Source organism: Tamandua tetradactyla, chromosome 10, assembly GCF_023851605.1.
Source record: "Tamandua tetradactyla isolate mTamTet1 chromosome 10, mTamTet1.pri, whole genome shotgun sequence".
Classification (NCBI taxonomy): domain Eukaryota; kingdom Metazoa; phylum Chordata; class Mammalia; order Pilosa; family Myrmecophagidae; genus Tamandua; species Tamandua tetradactyla.
The window spans coordinates 76,264,562-76,288,628 of NC_135336.1; the positions used below are offsets into that span (position 1 = coordinate 76,264,562).

At 36.8% G+C, this 24,067-nt stretch overlaps 1 protein-coding gene across 7 annotated transcripts in view; it reads right to left on the reverse strand.

Annotated features, from left to right (window-relative positions):
* TMPRSS15 (transmembrane serine protease 15) overlaps window positions 1–24,067 on the reverse strand; it is a 170,477-nt gene that overhangs the window by 26,113 nt on the left and 120,297 nt on the right. For all 7 annotated transcript variants that reach the window (XR_013158614.1, XR_013158615.1, XM_077118756.1 and 4 more), the window contains one exon: window positions 14,943–15,075. Coding sequence is in view for 5 of the 7 variants with exons in the window: in XM_077118756.1 (XP_076974871.1) it covers window positions 14,943–15,075 (133 nt within the window). In the remaining 2 variants the exon portion in view is untranslated. The remainder of the gene's footprint in view (window positions 1–14,942; window positions 15,076–24,067) is intronic.

Below are 24,067 nucleotides of genomic sequence, written 5' to 3' on the forward strand. Positions count from 1 at the left end.
TTTATTAAACCTTTCTCCTGTTGTGTGTAATTCTTCTTCTGAAAAGTGCATGTTGTCTAAGAATAATGTGGCAAAAGGATCCTTCAGTGTTTACCCTTCAAAATTTGCATTGTTCTTGATAGTTCATTCAATTCAAAGCAGCACAAAACCTGATATTAAACCAGAAGCCACGCGGTTGCTCTGATAGGGTTTATGTAGCCTGAACTTGTAAGTGATCATTGGCGAACCAGAACGGGTGGAAAAAGAGCACCTCAACCTGACAAGAGGCATTTAAGCCCCTGGGCTTTCTTTTCCCTAAAATCGTGTTTATTTATATCCTGGCTTTCAACCTTGAGGCTTAATTGAAGATTTTGCTTAATTATCCTGACTCACTTCCCCTTGCTTAGCCAGAGAATTTTAACTTCTTAATTCCTAATTTTGTTTTCTGCCTTTATTTTATTCTAAACTTTAATATTCATATAAAAATCTGTCTCTAAGCTGGGAACACCAGATTCCTGCTTTCTTCTACAGGTTACTAGAGAGACGATGGGGTTCCCATCTTTTGAAGTAGTTCTCAGCTATGATCAGCACATTTTCCTTCCAAAAGAAGGCCCAATGTCAGGTAATTCTGACCCTTTTCTATTTGTGCATGTGGAGTTTCCAAGAAATGCTCATAGCTGTTATGATCAGGAAGAGGAAAAAAACTAGGCGGCTCATGGATTCTCTTCCAGTTGTGATAACCTTTTGAACAAACTGGAAGAAAATTGTATGATACCTTTCAACCATGGAACAGAGAGCTGAGATGATGGAGGCTAATCTTATGTCCCAGAATTTAGCATTTTGCACTTCCATTTTATGAACAGAAAAAACTAAGAAGTACACAAAACACTAGTCATTCCTTTATTAAAACCTGAGCTAGATTTACAAAAGAGAAGATGAATATCTTTACTGTTGTTGTTAGAGATTAAGACATGTATCTTATGTGGGTTGAAGAATTATCTAAATATTTATATAGAATATATTTGCTATAATTTAGGAAAAAAACCTAAACAGGCACAAAGATTTCAAAGAGAAGACAACTCGGAATGATTGTTTGGGAAATCACAGACACCTGCTAAGTGGCCATGCCCAGACCTCACCAGTTCCACCTCCCCTGGGGAAGCCACAGACTAACACTAAACAGTCATCCTCCAGTCTTCCTCTAACCTCATCTCCTTTCCTATTGTGTATCATTTCACAAGCTGGGGGAGACATTAAGTCTAATGAAATAGCCCCATCAGACCTTAAATCCCCAAAGGAGAAGAAGCAACCCAAGATGCTTACTGGAACAAGAATTCTCAGTGGCAAGGCCCTCTCTCCCTGAGCTGGATTGAAGCCACACTCAAATAGTCTCTCCTCTCCAGAGGCAAAGTGGGGTCTGCAGAGCTGCCATCTATCAACCCTGACCCAGAGCAGTTTCCAGCCACTCTGGGGGTCTGGCTGTGATGGAACTTCTTCCCCCGCTCCTTTGAACTCTCTGTGCTGTGTAAGTGTCAAGGAGATTTGTCCTTTCTGGACTGTTCATTCTGCACAATAAAAGGATCATTTGCTGAAAGTTGCTCTTGTGCCCTGACCTTTGCTCCCATCACACACTCCTGTAGCAACTCGCTCAACAATCATTATACTTAGGGGCATATACATTTAGAGAAGATATGAGGAGGATCAAAAGGGATCTCAGAGGACTTTGAATTTATGATTAGTGCAGCTTCTGATAGACTACTGCATTTCAATTTTTAAAATATCAAGGAATGCCTACCCAGTTTGAATAAGTTCTAACAGTGTTCACTTTGGCTGCACCTCCGGAAACATCGTTGGAATCGGTTCATAGTGCGCAGCTTTGCTGTGAGGGTAAAGCCAGTGGGTCACAATTGCTCTCCAATCTCCCTTTTAGATATCTGTCTTCTCTGATTATATTTTCATGTCTTCAGCATCCTTCTCCTGCCTAATGCCTGTCATATTGTTGGATATTCTTCTAGATAAGTTTTCTATGTTCCTAACTATGCACGTTTTCCATAGCCCAGCCACTCATTTTTTTTTTTTCCAGACAACCAGCATCAATCTCACCTGGGAATGTGTTAGAAATGCTAATCATTCTACCCTACCCTGATATGACTGAATCAGAAACAGATGATTTTGAGGCATGTTAGATTCTGGGAACCATAGACATAGTCAAATATATACCCACTTCTACTTGCTCAGGGATCCCTTTTTTGACTTCCAAGGTAATTTTTAGCTATTTGATAGGCAGTCTTTTGTTAAGGAGCTCATGACTAGATGGGAGAACATCTTGAAGGGTAATGCATTAAAAAATATATTTCAGAGATGTGGATTAAGACTCTTTATCTCTTACTATTCTCCCTTTCAATCCCTTGGATATCTCTTTAAATGCAAATCCTGAAAGGATGCATTAATTTCTCTGGAACTTCAAGCCAAATTTTGGACAATGGTCAAATTAAAATATTGAAAAATTATTTATAAATCAGTTTTTCATCTAGCCTATTTATTGTACAGCTACCATTGTCAATGTACTATAATGGGAATGACAGTTAATTTTTCAATGTATGCCTGTTCTAGGAGAAAGGAAGACCAGTACATGTGATTGACCTACCCTGGGATTCTCAAGTTCTTCTCGATGGTGATACCTGCACCATCCTGCAGAGAAAAATAGAAATATATACACATGGCAAAAAGTCATGCACATGTCTTATATCCTGAGATTACCTTTTCTACATTTTTAGGTTCAAACTTAATGTGAGAAAACATACTGCAGGTAACTTTGCTATTGTATCATTTTGAGTTACTTAGAATGGCTATGTAAAACACATTATTGGAAAAAAATTATAAAGTCATTGCATAATAAAATTTTTGTATCAAATATTGATATCTGCACCTGAGGAGTAGTGTATGGGGTCATCAGTTCCCACAGACATTTCTAGATATTGGTTCTGGAGATTAGATTTTGGAATTCAATTGGAGACAAACTACCTGCATTTGGAATTCTGCCAAGTCAAACTGATATTTTTTCTGACTGAAAATAGTTAATTCTAGTTTCTATTTATGTACAAACAGAATACAAAGCAAAAGAAGAAGCATAAGACAAACTATTCCTTATTTTAAGGATTGATGGAGGCAATAAGTAGTATATTAAAAAATGTCCATGACAAAATAAAAGATTAGCGACCCTATGCTAAGTCACCATTTATTTCTGAACAACAAAATCTCAGAACTATTGAAAAATTGAGTTAAGAGGCAGTATGTTATATTAAATTCTCCATCTAAAGAATACAACTGAGGTGCTCCCTGACTCAGTTTCCCTTTCTTGTAAGGAAATTAGTTGTTAATGTTCAGAGAGGCCATCTTTGATTATTACAACTAGAGTCTGACCTTTCTAAATCCTGACAGTGATTCCAGATCTGTAGACTTAGATACCTCCATCACACATTGGCGTAGCTGCTGTGCAATCAATAGAAGTTAGGTATCACATAGAGATGCCATATCCCATTACTTTGTTGACATACTAAAGCCTCCAGGCAACCTAGTTCCAAACTTTCATTATCATTTTTATAGGTTATATGCCCTCAAAGGCTTTCCCTAACTACAGGAAAAACTTTATTTTATGTGAGAAAAGAAGCACATAAATGCAAAATTTATTACTTTTGTGGTCATATATGGAGCATAAAAATATGCTCACAGATGAATTCTGAGGAGAGAAAGAGGGATATCTCAAGGCTACTAGCACGCTAATAAATCTTTTGCCTCTCTTCTTAGGCCCTGCTTAGGTTCCTTCTCTTTTGTCTATTTCCTCAGACTGTATTTACTGTGATAAGAATTCTTCCCTAAAGCAGGGGCTTACGTAGGGATGCATTAAGCTTCTGGGCACACTAAAGCTAAAAAGAATAATCATGCATGCTGCAATGCAGTAAACAGGCACTGTAGCTCTTTTCACACCCCAAAAGGTTTATGTAATGAATAGAGCCAGGTGGGATTAGCCTGAAAAGACTTTTAGGGAAAGATGAATCTTCCTTTCAGTTTCGAGGAAAAGAAGGGGATTGATTTGGCAGATCAAGGTGGGGGGAGCACATTTTAATAGTCAGGGGAATGGTATGGATTGAAAGGATTCAAAACAAGGGGTAACAAAGTAGCCCCCTGAGAAAGGTCAGTGCGTGCTGGTAGTTATGTAAACACATTGGACGGAACACACCGCAATTACTACTGCTTATTCATTTACCACATTTATAGCAACACACCTAGCGCTCACCTCGCCTTATGACAACTCTTAGGGAACAGGTAAGTGCAATTAAGTTTAGATTTTCTGACCTCAACTCTTAACATTCTCTGACACAGAAGCAAAGAAACGCCAGTAGAAAATCATCTTAATCTAATCAACTTCCTCCTTTAGGCAAGATGCAGTATTTAGAATAATATTAAGAGCAATTGGCGAGTCAATGTGATAGCTGGTCTTACAAATATAATGGCATTAGAAAGAAAACAAAAGTCTTGGCATCTCCTACTGTCAGAGACAGGCCCTCCATCAGTCCTCATACATTCTCTAAGTTTTGTTAAGCTTGTTCATAAGGGTGTTATACTCTTAGACAATCTGATCTTAATCCCTTGTAGTATACCCTTACCTCATTTGCACTTTAACATGATTTTCTTATCTGTGATTGGACTTTATTTATTTTTGAGTAAATAGCATAAGACATACACTTCCACATTCAGTATGAAGTTTTATCAGTGCATATTTTTTTCCATTGCCTTATTACTTTAGAAGGCCGCATGTGAGAAATTTCTTTTAGAATATAATGTCAGAGACACCTGTCTTCTCTACAGAACAAGAAACATTTGTCCTTTCTCATAATGAAAGTTTGGTGACTATTTATCTTTTCCTTTTTGTGTGGGTCTCCAGGTAGCTCATATGCAAATGTTATCAATTACATTGACTCTTAATGTTGTGTAGATTTGCCTCCTTACTGAAAAAATAGAATAATATTTATTATTATAAAACACCATAGTTTCTTTTTGAAAAGAAGTGGGGTGTAAAGAAGAGAGAATTGAAGGAAATAAGGGACAGAAGAAAGGAAATAAAATGGTGAGAAATGAAGAAAAGAAAATAAGAAAAGAAGGAAGGAAAAATCAAAGGAAGGGAGGGAAGAAGAATATTATTGTATTAAATGTTGTTGATTTTATTCAAAGTTGCCCTTGGTTTCATAGAATACACAGCATTAATGATGAGTTAAGCAGCTGAAAGTACTTGGGACTCTTTAGAAGAAAAACAGAAGGACCAATGAAAATTTTGTTATCCATTTCATAGTGTTAATGCTTTCTTCTATCCTTACCTGCTTCAATTTTAGAATATTGAATCCTTCCCTTCCTCAAATAATGAGACCCAAGGAAATTATAACAGATATTGCTTGGGGAAAACATTCCCACGATATTTTTATGTAACAAACTAAATAGTTATATGTTACAGAAAATTATGGGTGGGTGATTAATAATTGTATCACAGCATAAAAGAGATTTTCTCATCTATTTGTTTAAAAACCTTCCTGTTTAGAAATATTGTTTTTTAAAAAAACATTTTTAAACCATGAAATATAACATATACACAAAAAAGCAATACATTTCAAAGTACATTGTAACAAGTAGTTAGAGAACAGATTTCAGAACTTGGTATGGGTTACTGTTCCACAATTTTAGGTTTTTTTTCCAAGACACTGGAGACTAAAAGAAATATCAGTATAATGATTCAGCAGCCATATTGATTTAAAACTTCCTTCTCTGTTATAACTCCTCCTTCTGCTTTGATCCTTCTCCCAATCTTTAGGGGTATTTATCTAACTTTTTGATGTTGGAAAGAGGTATCGATAATATGGGATAGGGGGATGGCATTTGCTGATGTTCTTTGAGAGGCTGGCCCCTCTGGGTTTCAGGATTTATCTGGCTTAGAAACCCATCTGGAGGTCATAGGTTTCTGGAAGGTAAAATTAGTATGTGAAACCTTTTTAGCATCTCAGATGGAACCCAAGGTGTTCTTTAGGATTAACAGGGATGGTTTGGGTTGGGGTTTGGCAAACTGTGGTAATTACTAATATCCAGCTGAAGTTTATGGAAGAGTAGCCCCCAGAATAGCCTCTCAACCCTATTATGCACTTTCTTAGCCACTGATACCTTATTTTGTTAGATTTCATTTCCCCTTTTGATAAAGAAGGCACCGTCAATCCCATGCTGCCAGGGCCAGGCTCGTTCCTGGAATCATGTCCCACATAGTGGGGAAGGTAATGATTTTAATTGCAGACCTGGGCTTAGCTCGGAGAGAGAGGCCATATCTGAGCAACAAAAAAGATTTTCTGGAAGTAACTCTTAGGAATGACTACATGTAGGCTTCGGTTCTCTGCTACAGAAATAAGCTTCACAAAAGCAAGTCTCAAGAGCAAGGTCTTGGCCTATTGACTTGGGAGTCCCTAATATTTGAGACAGCATCAAAAGTTTCCCCAGTGATAACGCTTAATAGTTCTATATTTTTTTCTCCTGCCACTCATGGGACTTTGCCAATACTTGTTAATTAACTGCCCAGCATTCTGGGATGTATCTGGGTATTACCTTGTGCTATACAGAATTACAAGCTCTCATCCCCATCCTGGGCTCTATGTGTATGAGTTGTTTAAATGAGCTATCCAGACAGGTTAAGTTAGATTGTATTTGTGTGTATATTCTTAGTAATTTCCTTGACACAAAAACTACTCTAAGGTTACAAAATACCCATTACAGGGTACAAACAAAATAGGAGTTAAAGAGAATGAGAATTCTCCTGGCATTACATCAATACAACTAAAGCTACATTTCAGATAAAAGGGTTCCTTAATAACCAATAATATGTTATCAGGAATGAGTTTTTCCAGACAATTAATAATACCATGTGTGGTCGGTGAAAGCCTAGCTATGAAACTTTTTTTTTTCTTTTTACTCTTTTAATAATATCTTTGTGATAGAGGTCTTTTCATACTCTTTACTTTGTTTTGATCTATTAGGGGGAAAAAGTGTTTCATAGAAATTAAAATAGACTAAAGTCAGAATGAAGAGCTAAGGAATAGCTTAAATTAAGTCAGAAATAATTTTCAATAGCATATTTAAACCTGGCTACAGCAGAAAAAAATGTTTTCATTTATTTTATTTTGCTTGGTTTTGTTTTTAATATCAGGTGAAGTCAAATTGCCAAACAAGGGAGAATTTTGTACACATTGTATGCTTTCTAGGGAAGCAAGTATGGTTCTTTGATCTATCAGTAATCAGCTGGGGTGCTTTTAAGACTTAATACCCCTGGATCTTCCTCTAGCCACAATTCTTAACCTCTTAATCTGGGTTCTATAGAGCCCCAGTATCACATAATAATATGCAGAGGGTTTACAGTTGGAGCAGAAAAAGTTACATCTTTATTTTTAGTAACTTCTAATTGAAACTTACTCTTCCCTTCAGTTACAAATGCAGATGAACAGCCATGATATTATTGGCCATACCTATAATTCTGTCACCAAAACACCCTGCAGTTATCTTCCTATCCCATTGCAGTTGCTGCATATATAAAAAATAGCATTTATGTTCATTACTGATATTATGGGGCTCATTAGGACCCTGGTATATCTTATTTCATACTTTAATAAAGAAATGCATGCATGACCATATCATATAGTTATTGATATTTAGATAATTATTTTAATGTAATTAGTTTCTTTCATAATTACATGCATTTATGAACTAAAAATATAAACATGAGAAGGAGTGTGTAAGTTTTACCAGACTGCCAAAAATCCCTGGCATACAAAGATGGTTAAGAACCCTACCCCAGAACAACGGTTCTCAAACTTTGGTGTGTGTCAGAGTCACCCGCAGGGCTTATTAAAACACAGATTTCTGGGCCTGCTCTAGACTTTCTGATTCAGTAGGTCTGAAGTGGGGCTCCAGAATCTGTATTGATCTCAAAGCTATAAAAATATCCCAGGTGATGCAAATACTGCTGATTTGATCCTAAAATCCCATATTGAGAGTCACTAACCAAGAACATCCTGGACCTAAACATCTGGGACTGAGACCAGGTAACTCAAATGCGTTAACAGAGTTTGGAGTTGCTGATCTAGCTCTTAGATTACTAATCAGTGGCATATTTGCTGCTCCTCATTCTTCTTTTTCTCATAATTGCCTAACCGCTGTGCTTTTCCTAAGCCATCCAATTCTTTGCTGATACAAGGAAAATAAAAGGGGGGAGGGGAACATGAAGTTTAGATAATAAACCTATTAAAGATTAATCCTAGAAAGTTATCAAATAATTGTAGCTTGCTATCAATTATGTGTTCCTTGGTTATTTTAATTAATTTTTAATTTTAAAATAGAGAAAATATCCTAGTTTTAATTATTACTATGCATGAGTAAATAGTACTTTGAATTTCATTTTTATGTCTCTGCTCAAAGTATGGGAAAAAAAGTTTTGATTCTGTTCATGCAAAATAATTTTTTTCTACCATCTCTCAGTAGCACAGCTTTTTCACTCCCCTGGAAACATAGCTAAGAATAAAATAAAAACTGTCTTCTGTACTGAGCTTGCAAATTAAAATTTAAATAGACCAGAAAATATCATTTAATCAATTCTATGTAAAATCAACAAATAAAGTGATTTAATGTCAAAGGCAATAGTTTTCTTCTTTCTACTAGTTCCCATATTGTGTCTTTCTTGTCGTTTTGTGTTCCGAATTGTCATAAGTTAAGGTGTTTCTCCACATAGCTGAAAATTTGGGGAGAATAAGAGAATATATGGACAAGAATAGGAGCTCTTACTTGTGCATCAGCTTAAATTAGTTATACAAAACACAGGCTGCATTTTCAGTTTTCCAGGACCTAGTGGAAGTTTGTGAGTACCACTTTGTTGTGGCACTAACATGGGAATATAAACCATTGGGCTGTATTTATTTAAAACTTAAAAAAAAAATTTCAGCCTTAATATTGCGAAAACATCTCTGAAATGGAAGAACATTGTAGTGAGTCCATTTCTTATTTGGGTTTAACTTAATGTTTCTGACATTTGAACTGTAGGTTTTTTGCACTAGACTATTATGGGGTATAAAATTAATATGACATCCTCACTGCTAAAAGTGACAGGAATGATTAACCTTATTTCAAGACCATACTATTCACTACATTCTGCAAAATTTTGCAGAGCTGATGACTTCTACTAGATTTAATGAATTAGCAAGGCAAATCAACTTGCTTAGTTCATATATTAGATTAGTAACAAGGTAGTACACTTTCCTAGGAAATATCACTTAAAAATCCTGATCGTAAGTTTCTTTAACACTTACTCTTAGATCAGGATGAAACATTTTCTTTCATTCTTTGATCAGAGACATGAAAATGTTATTCAAAGTACTTTTTACTTAGGCATGCTATAAATGCCAGGGAATGAAAATGTCTAATTTTAAAAAGGAAAGGCTGATGAAATCTGCCTCATATTATTTACTAGAATCTGTAGGGAATTGCACTTTATACCTTATCTGCATAAATAATCTTGAGAGTTTACAGTGCCTTTTTAATAAACTAAGTCCTAAATTACTTTCCACTGTACCAAACAACACTTTAAACTCACTAAGTTTTCTTTTAGTTAACATTCAACAGTTTAGACAAATTCTAAAAGACTATAGCTTTATTTCAATTACTGGAGCACTATGAAGACTATTAAATAAGTGCAGGCCCAACGATTAAAGTCTTTGCAGAGATTACCTTACTCATTTCTGAAGAAACGAGTGCCTGACTTTCATTCAAAATATTGTATCTAAGACAGGGGATTGCTTTACATATATTGAAAAATCTTTGTTACAGTCTCCAGCTGGAAGGACTGTGATTCATAGGAAACAAAGTCAGTGAACTAGAGAATAAAATCTGGCTGGGGAAAAAAATCACAAAACATGTAAATAAATAGTACACAGTCCTGTGGAATTGACTGTTATCTACCAGTTCAGGCCATTTTCTAGAAAGCCTTCCCTAACATACCCAAATTGAATTAGGTTCTCCCATAGCACATTTTATTTATCACATTGCATTGCAATTTTCTATTTATGTCCCTATCCATACCCCATAAGCATTTAAAATAAAAACCATGTCTCATTCATCCATGGAACAGACAGAATATCACCACCAATGCTTAAATTTCAGAGGAGGGAGCAATCAAAATAATACATTTATATTAGAAACTGCTAAAAGGGAATGAAGACATATGTTTCCTTCCCAACATATTCTCTCAGGCAAGTGTGAAAAATCAGCATTATGCTATCATTGAACATATTTCATACAAATTCACTCAAAAAAATTCTGTCAAAATAAGATGCGATCACTATGATTTAAGTACTAATTCATCTAAACCCCATATATCCTCTAGGAAGCAACTTACTGGATCTTTGCAAACGACAACTGACAGAACCCCTAGTGACGCTTATGAAGTTGGTGAATCGGGGCACAAAGCTTCTGTGCAATAAAATTCTAGTCAACCAAGGTATTAGGATTTATCCATTGTGGAAATAAATTCAAGTTGCCAATCTTCTTAGCCAAATCTTTACAAACTAAGTAACTCCAATAGCATTTGTGGGAGTAAAGGAATTGTTAGGGCCTCACCTCTATTGAATGAAAATCAGTGTTTAATAGTGGCCATTCTAGGAGGTGTGAAATGATACCTCATTATGGGTTTGATTTGCATTTCATTAATAGCTAGTGATGTTCAGCATTTTTTTTGTGCTTTTTTTTGCCATTTGTAGTTCCTCTTTGGAAAAATGGATATTCAAAACTTTTGCCCAGTTTTTAATTGAGTCATTTGTCTTTTTATTAAGATACAGGATTTCTTTATATGTTCTTGATAGTAAATCTTTATCGGATATGTAGCTTCCAAATATTTTCTTCTTTTTTCTACTAGGTTGCTTTTTTTTTTTACTTTCTTATGAAGTCTTTTGAGGCATAAAGTTTTCAGTTTTGAGGAGGTCCCATTTATCTAGTTTTTCTTTTGTTGCTTGGGTGTCCACTGCAGCTTTGTAATATACTTTAAAGTTAGGAACTATGAGTCCTCCAACTTTGTTCTTCTTTTGCAAGATGTTTTTGGCTATTCTAGGCCACTTACCCTTCCAAATAAATGTGATAATAATCTTTTACATTTGTGAAAAATAGGCTACTGGAATTTTGATTGGGATTATGTTGAATCTGCAAATCAATTAGAGTAGAACTGACATCTTAATGATATTTAATCTTCCAATCCATGGACATAGAATGTCCTTCCATTTATTTAGGTCTTCTTTGATTTCTGTTACCAAAGTCTTGAAGTTTTCTGCATATAAGTCATTTACATCTTTGGTTAAATTTATTCCTAGATATTTCATTCTTTTACTTGCTAGTGTAAATGGAATTTTTTTGTTGATTTCCTCTTCAGATTGCTCATTACTAATGTACAGAGACACTACTGACTTTTGCATGTTGATCCTGCCATTTTGCTGAACTTCTTCATAGGACTAGTAGCTTTGTTGTAGATTTTTCCTGGACTTTATGTATACTGGATCATGTCTTCTGAAAATTATGAAAGTTTAACCTCTTCCCTTCTTCCTTTCCATGTGGATGCCCTTTCTCTCTCTTTTTTTTCTTTTGCCTAACTGCTCTAACTAAATTTCTAGCACAATGTTGAATAACTGTGGTGACAGTGGGCAGCCTTGTCATGTTGCTGATCTTAGAATGAAAGCTTTCAGTCTCACCATTACATATAATACTAGCTCTGGATTTTTCATTTATTCCTTTTTATTAAGTTGAGGAAGTTCTCTTCTATTCCTATTTTTTAAAGTGTTTTTATAAAGAATGGATGCTGGATTTTGTCAAATGCCTTTCCTTGCATTGCTCAAGATGATCATGTGGTATTTCCAGTTTGTTAATGTGGTGTGTTATATTAACTGTTTATTTTGTGGTGAATCACCCTTTTATACCTGGAATAAAACCCACTTCATAATGGTGTACAATTCTTTTAATGTGCTCTTGGTTTTAATTTGCAAGTATTTGGTTGAGGATTTTGCATGTATATTCATTAGAGAAATTGGTCTAATAATAAACAAACTCTGAGTTAGAATCTAGAATATAAATTACCAGGAAATACAATGGGGGTAAAAAATGGGGAAGTAATGCTTAATTTGTGCAGAATTCTAATTAGATTCATTGGAAATGTCTGGAAATGGACAATGGTGATGGTAGCACATTATTATGAGAGTAAGTAACAGTGCTGAATCATGTTTGTGAATGTGGATGAAGGGGAAGTTTTGGTGCATGTGTGTTACTAGAAGGAAAGCTAGAGGATAAAACATGGGACTCTATAACACAGTGAACCACACACAGTGTAGACAATGACTGTGGTTAATGATACATATATAAGAATGTACTTTTCATGACTTATAACAAGTATACCACGTTTACAGGTATTAATAATAAGGTGGTATATAGGAAAAATGCACCTAATGCAAACTACAGGCTATAGTTAGTAACTTTTAATACTGTTTCATCAATTGTAACAAAGGTACCACACCAATGCAAAGTGTCAACAATAGGGGCTATATGGGAATGTTATATTTTTTACATGACTTTTATGTAAACCTACAACTTCTCTAATTAAATATATATATATAACAATAGAAAACATTATGCTAAGTGAGAGAAACCAGACACAAAGGACTACGTATTGTATGCTTCCATTGATAGAAAATGTAAATATAGATAAATCTGTAGAGGCAGAATTAGGTTAGTGGTTATGTAGGGATGAGGAAGGATAGAGGGATTGAGAGGTGAATGCTAACAGGTATGGGTTTTTCTTTTCCAAGTAATGAAAATGTTCTAAAATTGTCCATGGTGATGAATGCAAAATTCTGTGATTATACTAAAAGCCATGGACCGTACACTTTGGATGGTTTGTATAGTATGTGACTGTATCTCAATAAACCTGCTTTTAAGAACTCAGTAGGAGCCTGGAATCAATTCCACTTACCCAGTGCTTTACTTAAAGGAGGATAAATAAATAGTGGTCAGTTTCAGTGTTTTGTTGACTTTATTAAATAACATCATTCCTCCTGAAACCCATCCTCCCCCAAGACTCTTTATGTCTGAACCCCAACCACGTTTAAAGCTCACCACCATTAGATTGCAAGCTTTTATATATAATAAAAAGTATAATATATACAAAGATTACCACATATAAGCAAAATTGGTTATTTACATAATGGATGATAAAACTTACTTCTTCCCTTTGCTGTTGAGAGGAATTGCATACCTGATAAGGCTGACTTCACTGATTTGGAGCTGGGGTGTTCCCATTCTGAATGCACAGCTCTCAATCCAATTGTAAGAAATTATGGAACATTCCTGGCACTCTAAGTGGAGCCTCCATTCATTTTTCTACTGTAAAATATCTACAAGTGGTGACTAGGTTCTGTAATGCAGTAGTATACAATACATTTGTGTACTAGCTTACTAGAAGTTAAATAGATTTTAGGAGTAGGTCCAGAGTCCTCATCACCACAATGACACACTTTCTATTGGAAAATATATTTTGGAGTCCATGAAATTTACTTTGAAACAAATGCTGAAAAAATATGTTTGTAGGATGAGTAATTATTATATGAATTATTAATCAGTTAATAAAAAGGGTCACTCCAGGAAAAGCAATCAATTTCATCTGATACTGATGGACAGTTGACATAGCTACTAAATGCTACAGGTAAGTGTGTATGCTCACTTAAATTAATCTGCTTTGTAACTTTATACAACTTTTCAGAATGGATTAGAAAATCAGTTTCCAGTTCAGAACAGAAAGTGAATGATAATGTTTTATAATTGGTCATTTTTTATATAATTTAGACAGCTAAATACATCTATATCAATATGTATATATGTATGCTTAATGAAAAATTTAGTCTTCAACAAATATTTATTTTATATCTTTTTTGAAAGAAAGACTATAATAGGTGTTATCAGTGCAAAAATAGATAAAGTGGACATAGCTCTGACATTTATCACCCTCATAGTTTAATATGAGATTCTGCCAAGCAAATTGGTAAATGATATAGAAATGTAACTGATAAAATAATCACATGGCCTAGCCCAGTTGGGAATCTCCAAATCTCCAAATTCACAAATACCAAATGATCAGAATGGTGAATAAGGGTTTACAGATTGTGCATCTTAAAAGTAAATTATTACTACCCATTACCTTCCATTTCATTTCCTTCCTTTTGAGGCTGATTGAAAGGTAAAAAATGAATACTGATAACTTATATATTTGATATAATATATTGTTACCTTATACTGGCAATATAATAAATTTTGTTGAGTCATTGATATGGAATTATTATTTGCATTACTGTTCTTGGGAAAGTTTTGAATTTTTTTTACATCTTTTTTTATAATAATTATACTTCTACAAATTTTCCTAAACAACTATTATGAAAATGCTCAAAGATATAGCCAAAGCATGTTCATTGTAGTACCCTTGCAATTAGCTAGATACACTATAATATAACCATGAAATGGAATACTTCATTTTATAAAATATGATAATCTGTATAAAATATTTAATGATACATTAAATATAGGAAATGATCACATGTAAGTAGGTTAACAAACGCAGAATAGTATATCTAATATATTTACATAAATAATATTTATATTTATATAATTATTTATAAATTTTTTATAATATAAAGTATTTATATTCAATGGTTCTTTTTTGAGAGTAGATGTTTGTATATTCTTCCTTTTGCTCACGTGTATTTTCTAAGTTCATAACTTTCAAAAATTTTAAATTTCTTATAAACTCTATTTGATATAAAAATAGAGAATCTCTTAAAAGGGAGAAGACTGGAGATACTTACCCTAGTCCCAGCAGCTGACAAACGTCATTTGAAATCTGGGTGGTCCAGTTCTCTGCACAAGCTGTGTGCCATATGCTCTGAATCCTGAACTGCACCAAGCCATCGTTCTCCGTCGTGCCATTGAAGAGACTCACTAAAGAGATCACACACAGGCTCACTTCAAGCAAAGTTGGTAAGAACAAATGACAGTCTCTAATCTAAATGTGCAATGTTCGTAACATTTAGAGTTTAGAGGCTGATTGTAGTATTTTTTTAAGAGTATGTTGGAAAGCCTAAATTCAAGAATACAGATTTGGTAGACTTAATTTTGCTCTTTTGCATGACTATAAAAATGAAAGAGGCAGCGATGAGCCAGTTCACTGCATATCAATAAAGCAAATGAACAATAAAGAAAAATAAAGCTGTTCTTGTAGATCATGTCTCTAAAAGAAGGAATGCTCAAGTTCATGAATAACTTTAGGCATCTTTTATTCTACTTCCTTCTTCAGAAACTGGATATTACTTTGAACTTGTTCTTTTCCCCTTTGGTGTCTATCATCCTTTCCTCTGTCTCATATTAGTTAGGATAGAGTTTTAAAGTCATTAGTGGCTGGATAGGGATTGGGCCAAGTAAAGTACTCTATCAAACAGGTAAAACCTCAGCACTGATAATCTTGCCTACAAATGTCATATTGTAATTACATAAATTAATTTTATGTTTATATTGTATTTCTATTATGAGAAATGTTAAGGCTATTGGTATTAGAATTTGACAGACTTAGCTTCAAAATACAGTTCTAGCCCTCATTAGGTTTGTGCTCTTTGGCAGCCACTTAATTTCTCCAATCTTCAGTTTCCTCATGGCTAATTAGACTAATAGGCTAATTAGGCTAATTAGTCCTAATTAGGACTAATACTAATTATGGGATTGTTTTACAGTACATATTTGTAGTACCTGGAACATAGTAAGAGAGTAAGCATTAAATAGCTCTTTAAAAATAAAAATAATACATAATAAAAGTAAACATTACATATAATGGTACAGGAGATTGGGAAAGGGGACAAGCTTGAAAACTGAACAAAGCAGAATGTCTACTAGACACTGAAGAACCAATAAGGCAGATGAACAAGTCCAATAAATTCAGTTCTAAAAAAAGCACATAGGTCGCTGTTATGATGAAGGCAATTTCAGAGCATGGTGGTTATTAAGAGTGGTTCTAGGATTGTGGGAAGCTAGTGCGGGAAAGTAGTTCCAGGATTCAGTTTCTCCACCAGAACAACTATTAAATAAGCAAGAACTGTCTGAAACAACTATTTTGAAACTCTGGAGTCCAGCAGAACACTGTACAGCATCCAGGGAAGAACAGGAGGAAGAGGCTGTAAATTATGGTAAAGACCAGTGAACTGCTCTCTCTGCCCAGCAGGTACCAGCACCATTTCCCACTCTTACTGCAGTCCCCATGGCTCTCTCCTCTGGCTAGTGTTCTGGTGACAGATATGGATGGAAAAATCCTCTTCCCTAAGACCAGGGGTGGCCATGGCTGATCAGGACTTTTGATTAGCGACTTCAAATAGCTAGAGGCTCAGCTCTGAGGGTGGCCATTGCTCCACCCATACCAAATACAGGTGGCGGCAGAGGAGACTTAAAGATGGTGCGCTTTTTCAGGGCTGCATTTGCTGGACAGGTCAAGAATACTCATCTTTGGGGAACTGGCAAAGAAGCTACTGGTTCCCTTCCTAATTTCTTTGCAGAACACTTTGGAGCCAGTCAGCACCCCTTCATGGGTCCTTTGCCCTGTTTTGGCTAGGAAAAAATCACTTGGGAAACTCCTTTCCAGCGTGCCCTCCCCCTCCTCCAGAATTTGCACTCTAGATTGCAGTTTAAGAAGACAAAAAAAACAAAAAACAAAAAACAAAAAAAAAAACTAGAGAGGCTAACAGCTGGAGCAAAGGCTTGTCTGCTTTAAACACCCTGAAGAGGGAGGTCTGCCTCCTGGGAAATAGAGGAAACAAAACAAAACAAAAAAAACAAAACACACAAAAAACTAACAAACAAAAGTCCAGGACAAGACACAGGCCCAGAAAACACAGCAAGGACCCTGGGCACGACATTCACTTTGGAAAGACCCACCTGATAGGGGAACTGAGGCTCAAGAAAATCACTGTCCCATTACCAGCTGGTTACAAAATCAAGAAACAGATATCTCAAGGAATACATTCCAGAGTTAACTTTCTAAGATAGTAAAATGTACAGTGTGCAACCAAAGAGTACAAGACAGAGAAACAGGAAATGATGGTCTATCCAAAGGTTGAGTATGAAAATCAAGAAAATACCAAAGAAGAAGATCAGAATGGAGACACAGCAAATGACAATAAGGAAATGTTCTTAAAAATGCTCAGAGAGGTTCAGGGTGCTTTGCTTCAGTGAGAAGGGCTGCGTAGTCTCTCCCTGGGATCCAGGGCTATTTTGTCTGCATGCTGGACCAGGCTTCTGGAGCTGCGGCGGCCCCACCCGGGGCTCAGGCTGCTCCTGTACAAGAAGCTGAAGCTCCACAATCAGGGGCTTGGCCATATGGTCTGGCGCTGCCAGGCATGTGCCAGCCAGGCCCTTGGCCCAAAACCTTCCTCGTGGGCCAGAGGCTGGTGGTCAGGTCCCCAGGTCCCAGCAGGGTACCCCTTCATTTTGTGGGCTCCAGGGTATCTCCCTGGGAGCACAGCTGCAGCCACAGGAGCACCAGCTTCCCCGAGCTGCAGGTGTGGAAGGTGTGGAAGTTCTAGGCATGGTATCTTCCCCACCCTATTCCTCTCCCCCTCCCCTGCCTCCTTTCCTCCTCCTTCCTCTCTCCCTCACCTCTCGCCTATCCCTTTTCCTCTTCCTCCCTTCTCCCTCCTTGTCTCCTTCCTCCTCCTCCTGGAGTCTCATGGCCAGAGCCTCCTGGGAGCACTTAAGTCAGGTGGCTGGCACCTGCCGTGGCCACAGCTCCTTCTCAACCACGGTCATGGAGATGTGGGAGATGTTTTTTCTGGGGTGGGGCCGCCTCTCACTGCATGGTTTCTGGGGGCAGTGACCTGGGCTCGGCACTGCCTACCAACAGCCTGAGAATCAAGTCAAATTTACTAAGGTTGGAGTGGTTTCCGCTCTAAGATTTATTATGATGCTCAACTTCTACAGACAACTGCCTTGGGGGACTCAACACCTGAAACAGGCCAATCAAACTCATCAGGGACCCCATTTTTCTCATCTTATAAACTGAAGGTTAAAAGTGTTAGGGCAACCACCCCTAGTCCCCACCCATAACTTCTAGGAGACCTCTTGCAAAACCAAACCTATCCCTGCTCAGGTGGCAGTCCCATAACTGTCCTTGCATCCACTCTTCGGCAGCTGCATTCCTGTCATAACTCCCCTTATCCAACCTCTGCCCTCCAGCAGTTACAGTCCCAGCAGCTACAATCTTGCAATAGCTCTCTTTATTTAGCATCCTCCCTCTGACAGTTACAGCCCTGGCAACTATAAGCTTGGGATAATTAGCCAGCCAATTTCATGCTCTCAAGCTAGACAATGAAAATCCAATACCACCCTCCCCCTGCCAAGCATCCTATATAAGTTGCACCTCTTCCCCTGCTCAGGGCTGTTGCCATCTTGCACATCAGCCCATCTGTGCATAGCCTCACAGTAAAGCTTCTTTAACTAAGTCTTGGTCTTTTCTCCTCCTTCCTGGTAGAGAAAGCTATCAAAAGATGGACACCATCTGCAGGTCCAGGGAAAGAAGGGGAAGGATGCATATGCTCTGTCCCAAGGGTGAGGACATTCTGAGCTGGCAGGAAGGACCCCAGGGTTTCCCTGCACCACCTACATCTTGTGTATGGTTTTCCAACTTCCAAAGCAAACTGCCAGTAAAATGATGGAAAAGTCTAATGTTTATGAACACAACACACATACATTACAACACAAGGTGGGGGGCAAGACGGCAGCCTTCTTTCCAGTTTTAAGCTCCATAGGCCACACACCCATTGTCAAGCTACGAAAGAGTGAGGACCACAGCTCAGCACCTATCAAAGTCAAACTTGGTTTGACTTTGGAAAAAAATGTTTCTCGGTCCGCTTTGTATCTGAAGTTACCTGCAGTCCAGAGGATCAGGCAATTTTGTAGAAGACAGCCAGAGAAAGAATGGAGAGATGGATTCCTCTGTGGGTGGGTAGAACAGAGGAGGAGTGTGTGAACCAACCCTCTGCACCCCCCAGCGGTGGCTTCCTGAGTTCAGTGCAGGATCTGGCCCACAGATGTTTGGCTTCCTTCCTAGGGATTCCTAGAGGACAAGTAAACACTACAAGATGTTGATGTTCTGCAAACACACCTGTGTGAGACAGGGACATGGAGCTCTTCCACCTCACTCACAGAAGATTTCATCAGCGAGCAAATCAGCAATGCTAACCTTGAGAAGTCGGCGGACTTCCAATATTTCAGCAAGAGGCTCGCTTGCCTTTTCGGTCTTCTGTGGTCCAGCAGGATAAAGAAGCTGAGACCTTCATACGAGACCACCTGGGAGGAACAGGGGAGAGATTCCAGCCCAGAGTTCTGGTACAAAGAGCCAATTTGAAGTGCTGAAAACCAAAGGGAAACTTCATGTCCCCTCATGTAGGCCAATGAGAAGCAAATCTTATTTCAGTGTCAACTGTGAATCCCAAAGAAGGTAAAATGTCAGAAACATCTTGGTGATTTTTCTTGCTAATTGCCAAGCAAAGGTAACTAACAATAACATTAAAAAAGTCATTAGCCATCACTTGATGGACACAAATACAAGGTACAATTAGTATGCCAAGCACAGTGGTTCGCACTGGTTGTTCCTCATGAGGTGTCGGGTCCTGGGCTTCCTGAAGGCCCTACTTCTCCCAAGGATGCTCCCCCTCCTTCCCTCCATCTTTCCACTTCAGCTCCCTATGGAGATTCAGCTAAGGAGTCAGAATAGATGAGAGGACACAGAGAAGTTAGCACCTGTCCCTTACATGTGGGTGCAAAGCAGCAATGGACATTCTTATGAATAACCTAATCATCCTAGAGTTTACTTGTCCAGGAAGCCAGTCTAACTTGGTAACATCCTCCTTTGTAGGATCCTCAGGAAGGGCCACTTCTAATAATATCATCTGTACATCCATCCTCATGCAGACATTATTATCAAAACACAATAAAGGGTCCAAACCGGATTCTCCCAGAGGACAAAGAAGGGTGAACATAAGGTAGGTCTGAGGATAACTGGATACTCATCAACCTTTTCATTAGATTCACTGGCCTCAAAAATTTAGAAAGGCTAGGACTTGAATGAAAATCAATTTCAAGGCCACAAATAATGCCCTGGAAGTTGTTTTCAGTGTAATCAAGAAGCTCAACATCAAGAAAGGTACTTCATGTCCTTATCACTTTCTGCACCCCAAACAGAATTTAGTTGCAGAGGTATCTGGAAATCTTTTATCTGTGTCCAGGGATCTTGAAGATTTGATGTGTTCCTCTAGCTGTAAAAAAATGTCTCAGATGAGGACTCAAAGCCCAACCCGCAGCTCTACTGCTCAAGCACCAGGAGACCTGATTGTCCTTTCACTTTTACTAACCCCTTGTGTCATTAGCTGATGGGCCCCAGGCTCCCAGGATAAACATACCCCTCTTTATAGTTACAATTTGCATTAAAGCTCCTGGGAGAGAGGAAAACTTGGTTACAATCAGTAACCAATATTAGTTCCAATACAATAAAATGGAATAAACACCGAGAAAAAATAAATACCAAGAAAAAATAACAATGCTCAGGGAGATGAAGAAAAATACAGAGAAAGAACTAAAGGATATCAGGAAAGCAATGAGTGAACAATGTGAAAATCTTAGTAAAAAGATAAGAGGTTTTTTAAAAGGTACCAAACAGAACTACTGGTGTTGAAGACTTGCAGTAACTGAAATGAAAAATTTCCAGAAAGATTTCAATGGCAGATTGGAGCTGGCAAAAGAAAGAATCTGCAAATTCGAAGACTAGACAACTGAAGTGAGTAAGGCTGAGGGACATAATGAAAAACTGTTATAAAAAAGCAAAAATAGCCAAAGACACCTCAGGGACCCCATCAAGCATATTAATATATACACTTTGGTATTCCCAGGATGAAAAAGAGGGAAGGGGCAGAAGGAATATTCAAAGAAATAGTGACAGGTAACTTCCCAAACTTAGCAAATGATAATATGCACATCCAAGAAGGCTAGAGAACAACAAACAGAATAAACATGAAGAAAAATACATCCTGTTATATACTGGTCACACCAGCAAATACAAAGGATAAGGTGAGAGTTTTGAAAGCAGCAAGAAAAAAGCAGTCGGTTATGTACAAGAGAATTCCAATTAGATTAAGTGCCAATTTCTCATCAGAAACCATGGAGGTAAGAAGGCAGTGGGTTGAAATACTTAAAGCACTGACAGAAAACAAGTGTCAACCAAGAATTTTATATCCAGTGAGATTTTCTTTAAAAAATTAGGGTGCAAATAAATCATTCCCAGATAAACAAAAGCTGAGGCAGTTCACTACTAGACCTGCCTTCCAAGCATTGCTAAAGGGAGTTCTTCAGACTGAATGGAAAGGACTCCAGATAGACGTTCAAAACATCATGAAGTGATAAAGACCTCTGGTAAAGGGTAATTATAAATTCCAGCATTTTTGTATTGTATTGTTTGGGATGTAACTCCACTACTTCCTTCCTTCAAGTGCTAAAATGCAAATGCATAAAACTGATAAATTCATGGTTTTGGACATCCAGTATAAAAGATATAATGGTTATATGTACAAAAAATGGTGTGGGGGATGGGGGATATATGAAAGTGTATCTACATGCTATAGACAAAAAAACATGACTCAACTATATGCTATCTGCAAGGGACTCATCTTAAATTCAAAGATACAAGTAGGTTGAAAGTGAAAGGATGGGAAAAAGTATACTGTGCAAGTGGTAACCAAAAGAGAGCTAGGGTAGTTACACTAAAATCAGATAAAATAGGCTTTATGTACAAAAGCAGTTATAATGCACAAAGACAGTCATTATATACCGATAAAGGGGTCAAGCTAGCAAGATGTAGCAATTAAAAGCATATATGAGCTAACAGCAGAGCTTCAAAATATATGAAGAAAACACTGACAGAAATGAAGAGAGAAATTGATGGTTCCACATTAATTGTATGGGGACTTTAATACACCACCTTCAATAATGGATTTAACATTAAGTCAGAAGATTAATAAGAAAATACAGCACTTGTACGATACTCTAAACCTACTAGACCTAAGAGACATGTATAGAGCACTTCACCACACCATAGAAGATAGATTCTTCTTAAAGGCATATGTATCATTCTCTAGGATAGACCATATCTTAGTCACAAACAAGTCTTAATAAATTTTAAAAATTCAAAATCATGCAATTTATCTTCTCTGACCAAAGAGGAATGAAGTTAGAAATCAATTGCAGAGGGAGAAATGAAAATTCACAAATATGCGGAACAACATACTCTTAAACAACTAATGGGTTAAAGAGTAATCACAAGGGAAATTAGGAAATATCTTGAGATAAAGGAAAATGAAAATACAACATACCAAAACTTATGGTGCTAAGCTACAACATCAACACCCCAAAATCCATAGTGTTTCTATAAACAAGCAATGAACAATCAAAAGAAGAAATCAAGAAAAGAATTTCATTTACAATAGAAACTAAAGGAATCAAATATCTTAGGAATAAATCTAACCAAGATGTAAAGGACTTTTACACAGAAAACTACAAAACATTGCTAAAATAGATTTTAAAAGACCTAAATAAATGGAAGAACATTCCATGTTCATCGACTGAAATACTAAATATTATTAAAATATCTATCTTACCCAAAGCAGTTTGTAGGTTCAACACAATTCCAATAAAAATTCCAACAATCTGCTTTGCAGAAATGGAAAAACCAATCATCAAATTTACATGGATGTGAAAGCCCTGAATAGCTAAAACCATCTTGAAAAGAAGAATGTACTTGAAAGACTTACATTCCCTAATGTTAAAACATACTACAAAGCCACAGTAATCAAAACTTATGGTAATGTAGACTAATGGAATAGAATTGAGAACTCAGGAATCAACCCTCACATTTACAGGCAACTGATCTTTGATAAGGGGGCAAAGACCACTCAACTGGGAAAGAACAGTTTCTTCCCAAATATCCTTGGAAAATTGGATCTCCATTTGTTAAAGAATAAAGGTGGTCCCCTATCTTATGATAAATACAAAAACAACTCAAATTAGATCAAAGATCTAAGTAAAAGAGCCAGACCTATCAAACTTCTAGAAGAAAACAGAGAAGCATCTTCAGGATTTCGTGTTACACAATGGTTTCTTATACTTTATGTCCAAAGCACAAGCAACAAAGTATTAGCTAAATGGGACCTCATCAAAATTAAAAATCTTTGTGCATCAAAGGACTTTATCATGAAAGTAAAATGACAATCTACACAATGGGAGAAACAATTTGGAAATCACATACCCAATAAAAGTTTAATATCCAGAATATGTAAAGAAATCTTTCAATTTAACAGCAAAAGGACAAACAACCCAATTAAAAATGGGCAAAATGCTTTACATAGACATCTCTCAAAGGAAGATAAACAATGGTCAAAAAGCACATGAAAAGATGCTCATCATCATTAGGCATTAGGGAAATGCAAATCAAAAGCACAATCAAGTATTATCTCATACCCATTAGAATGGCTGCTTTTTTCTTTTTTTTTAAGGAAAATTGTAAGTGTTGGAGAGAATGTGGAGAAATAAAAATAGTGATTTATTGCTGTAGCAACGTAAAATGGTGCAGCTGTTGTGGAAGACAGTTTGGCGATTCCTTAAAAAGTTATGTGTATAATTACCGTATGACCCAACAATCCTACTGCTAGGTATATGCCCAAAGAATTGAAAGCAGCAACTTGAACAGATAGATATTTGTACACTGATGTTCATAGTGGCATTGTTTAAAAATTACCAAAAGATGGAAGCAACCCAAGTGTCCATCAACCAATGAATGGATAAACAAATTGTGTTGTGTGTGTATGTATGTATATATATACACACAATGGAATGTTTTTCAGCCATA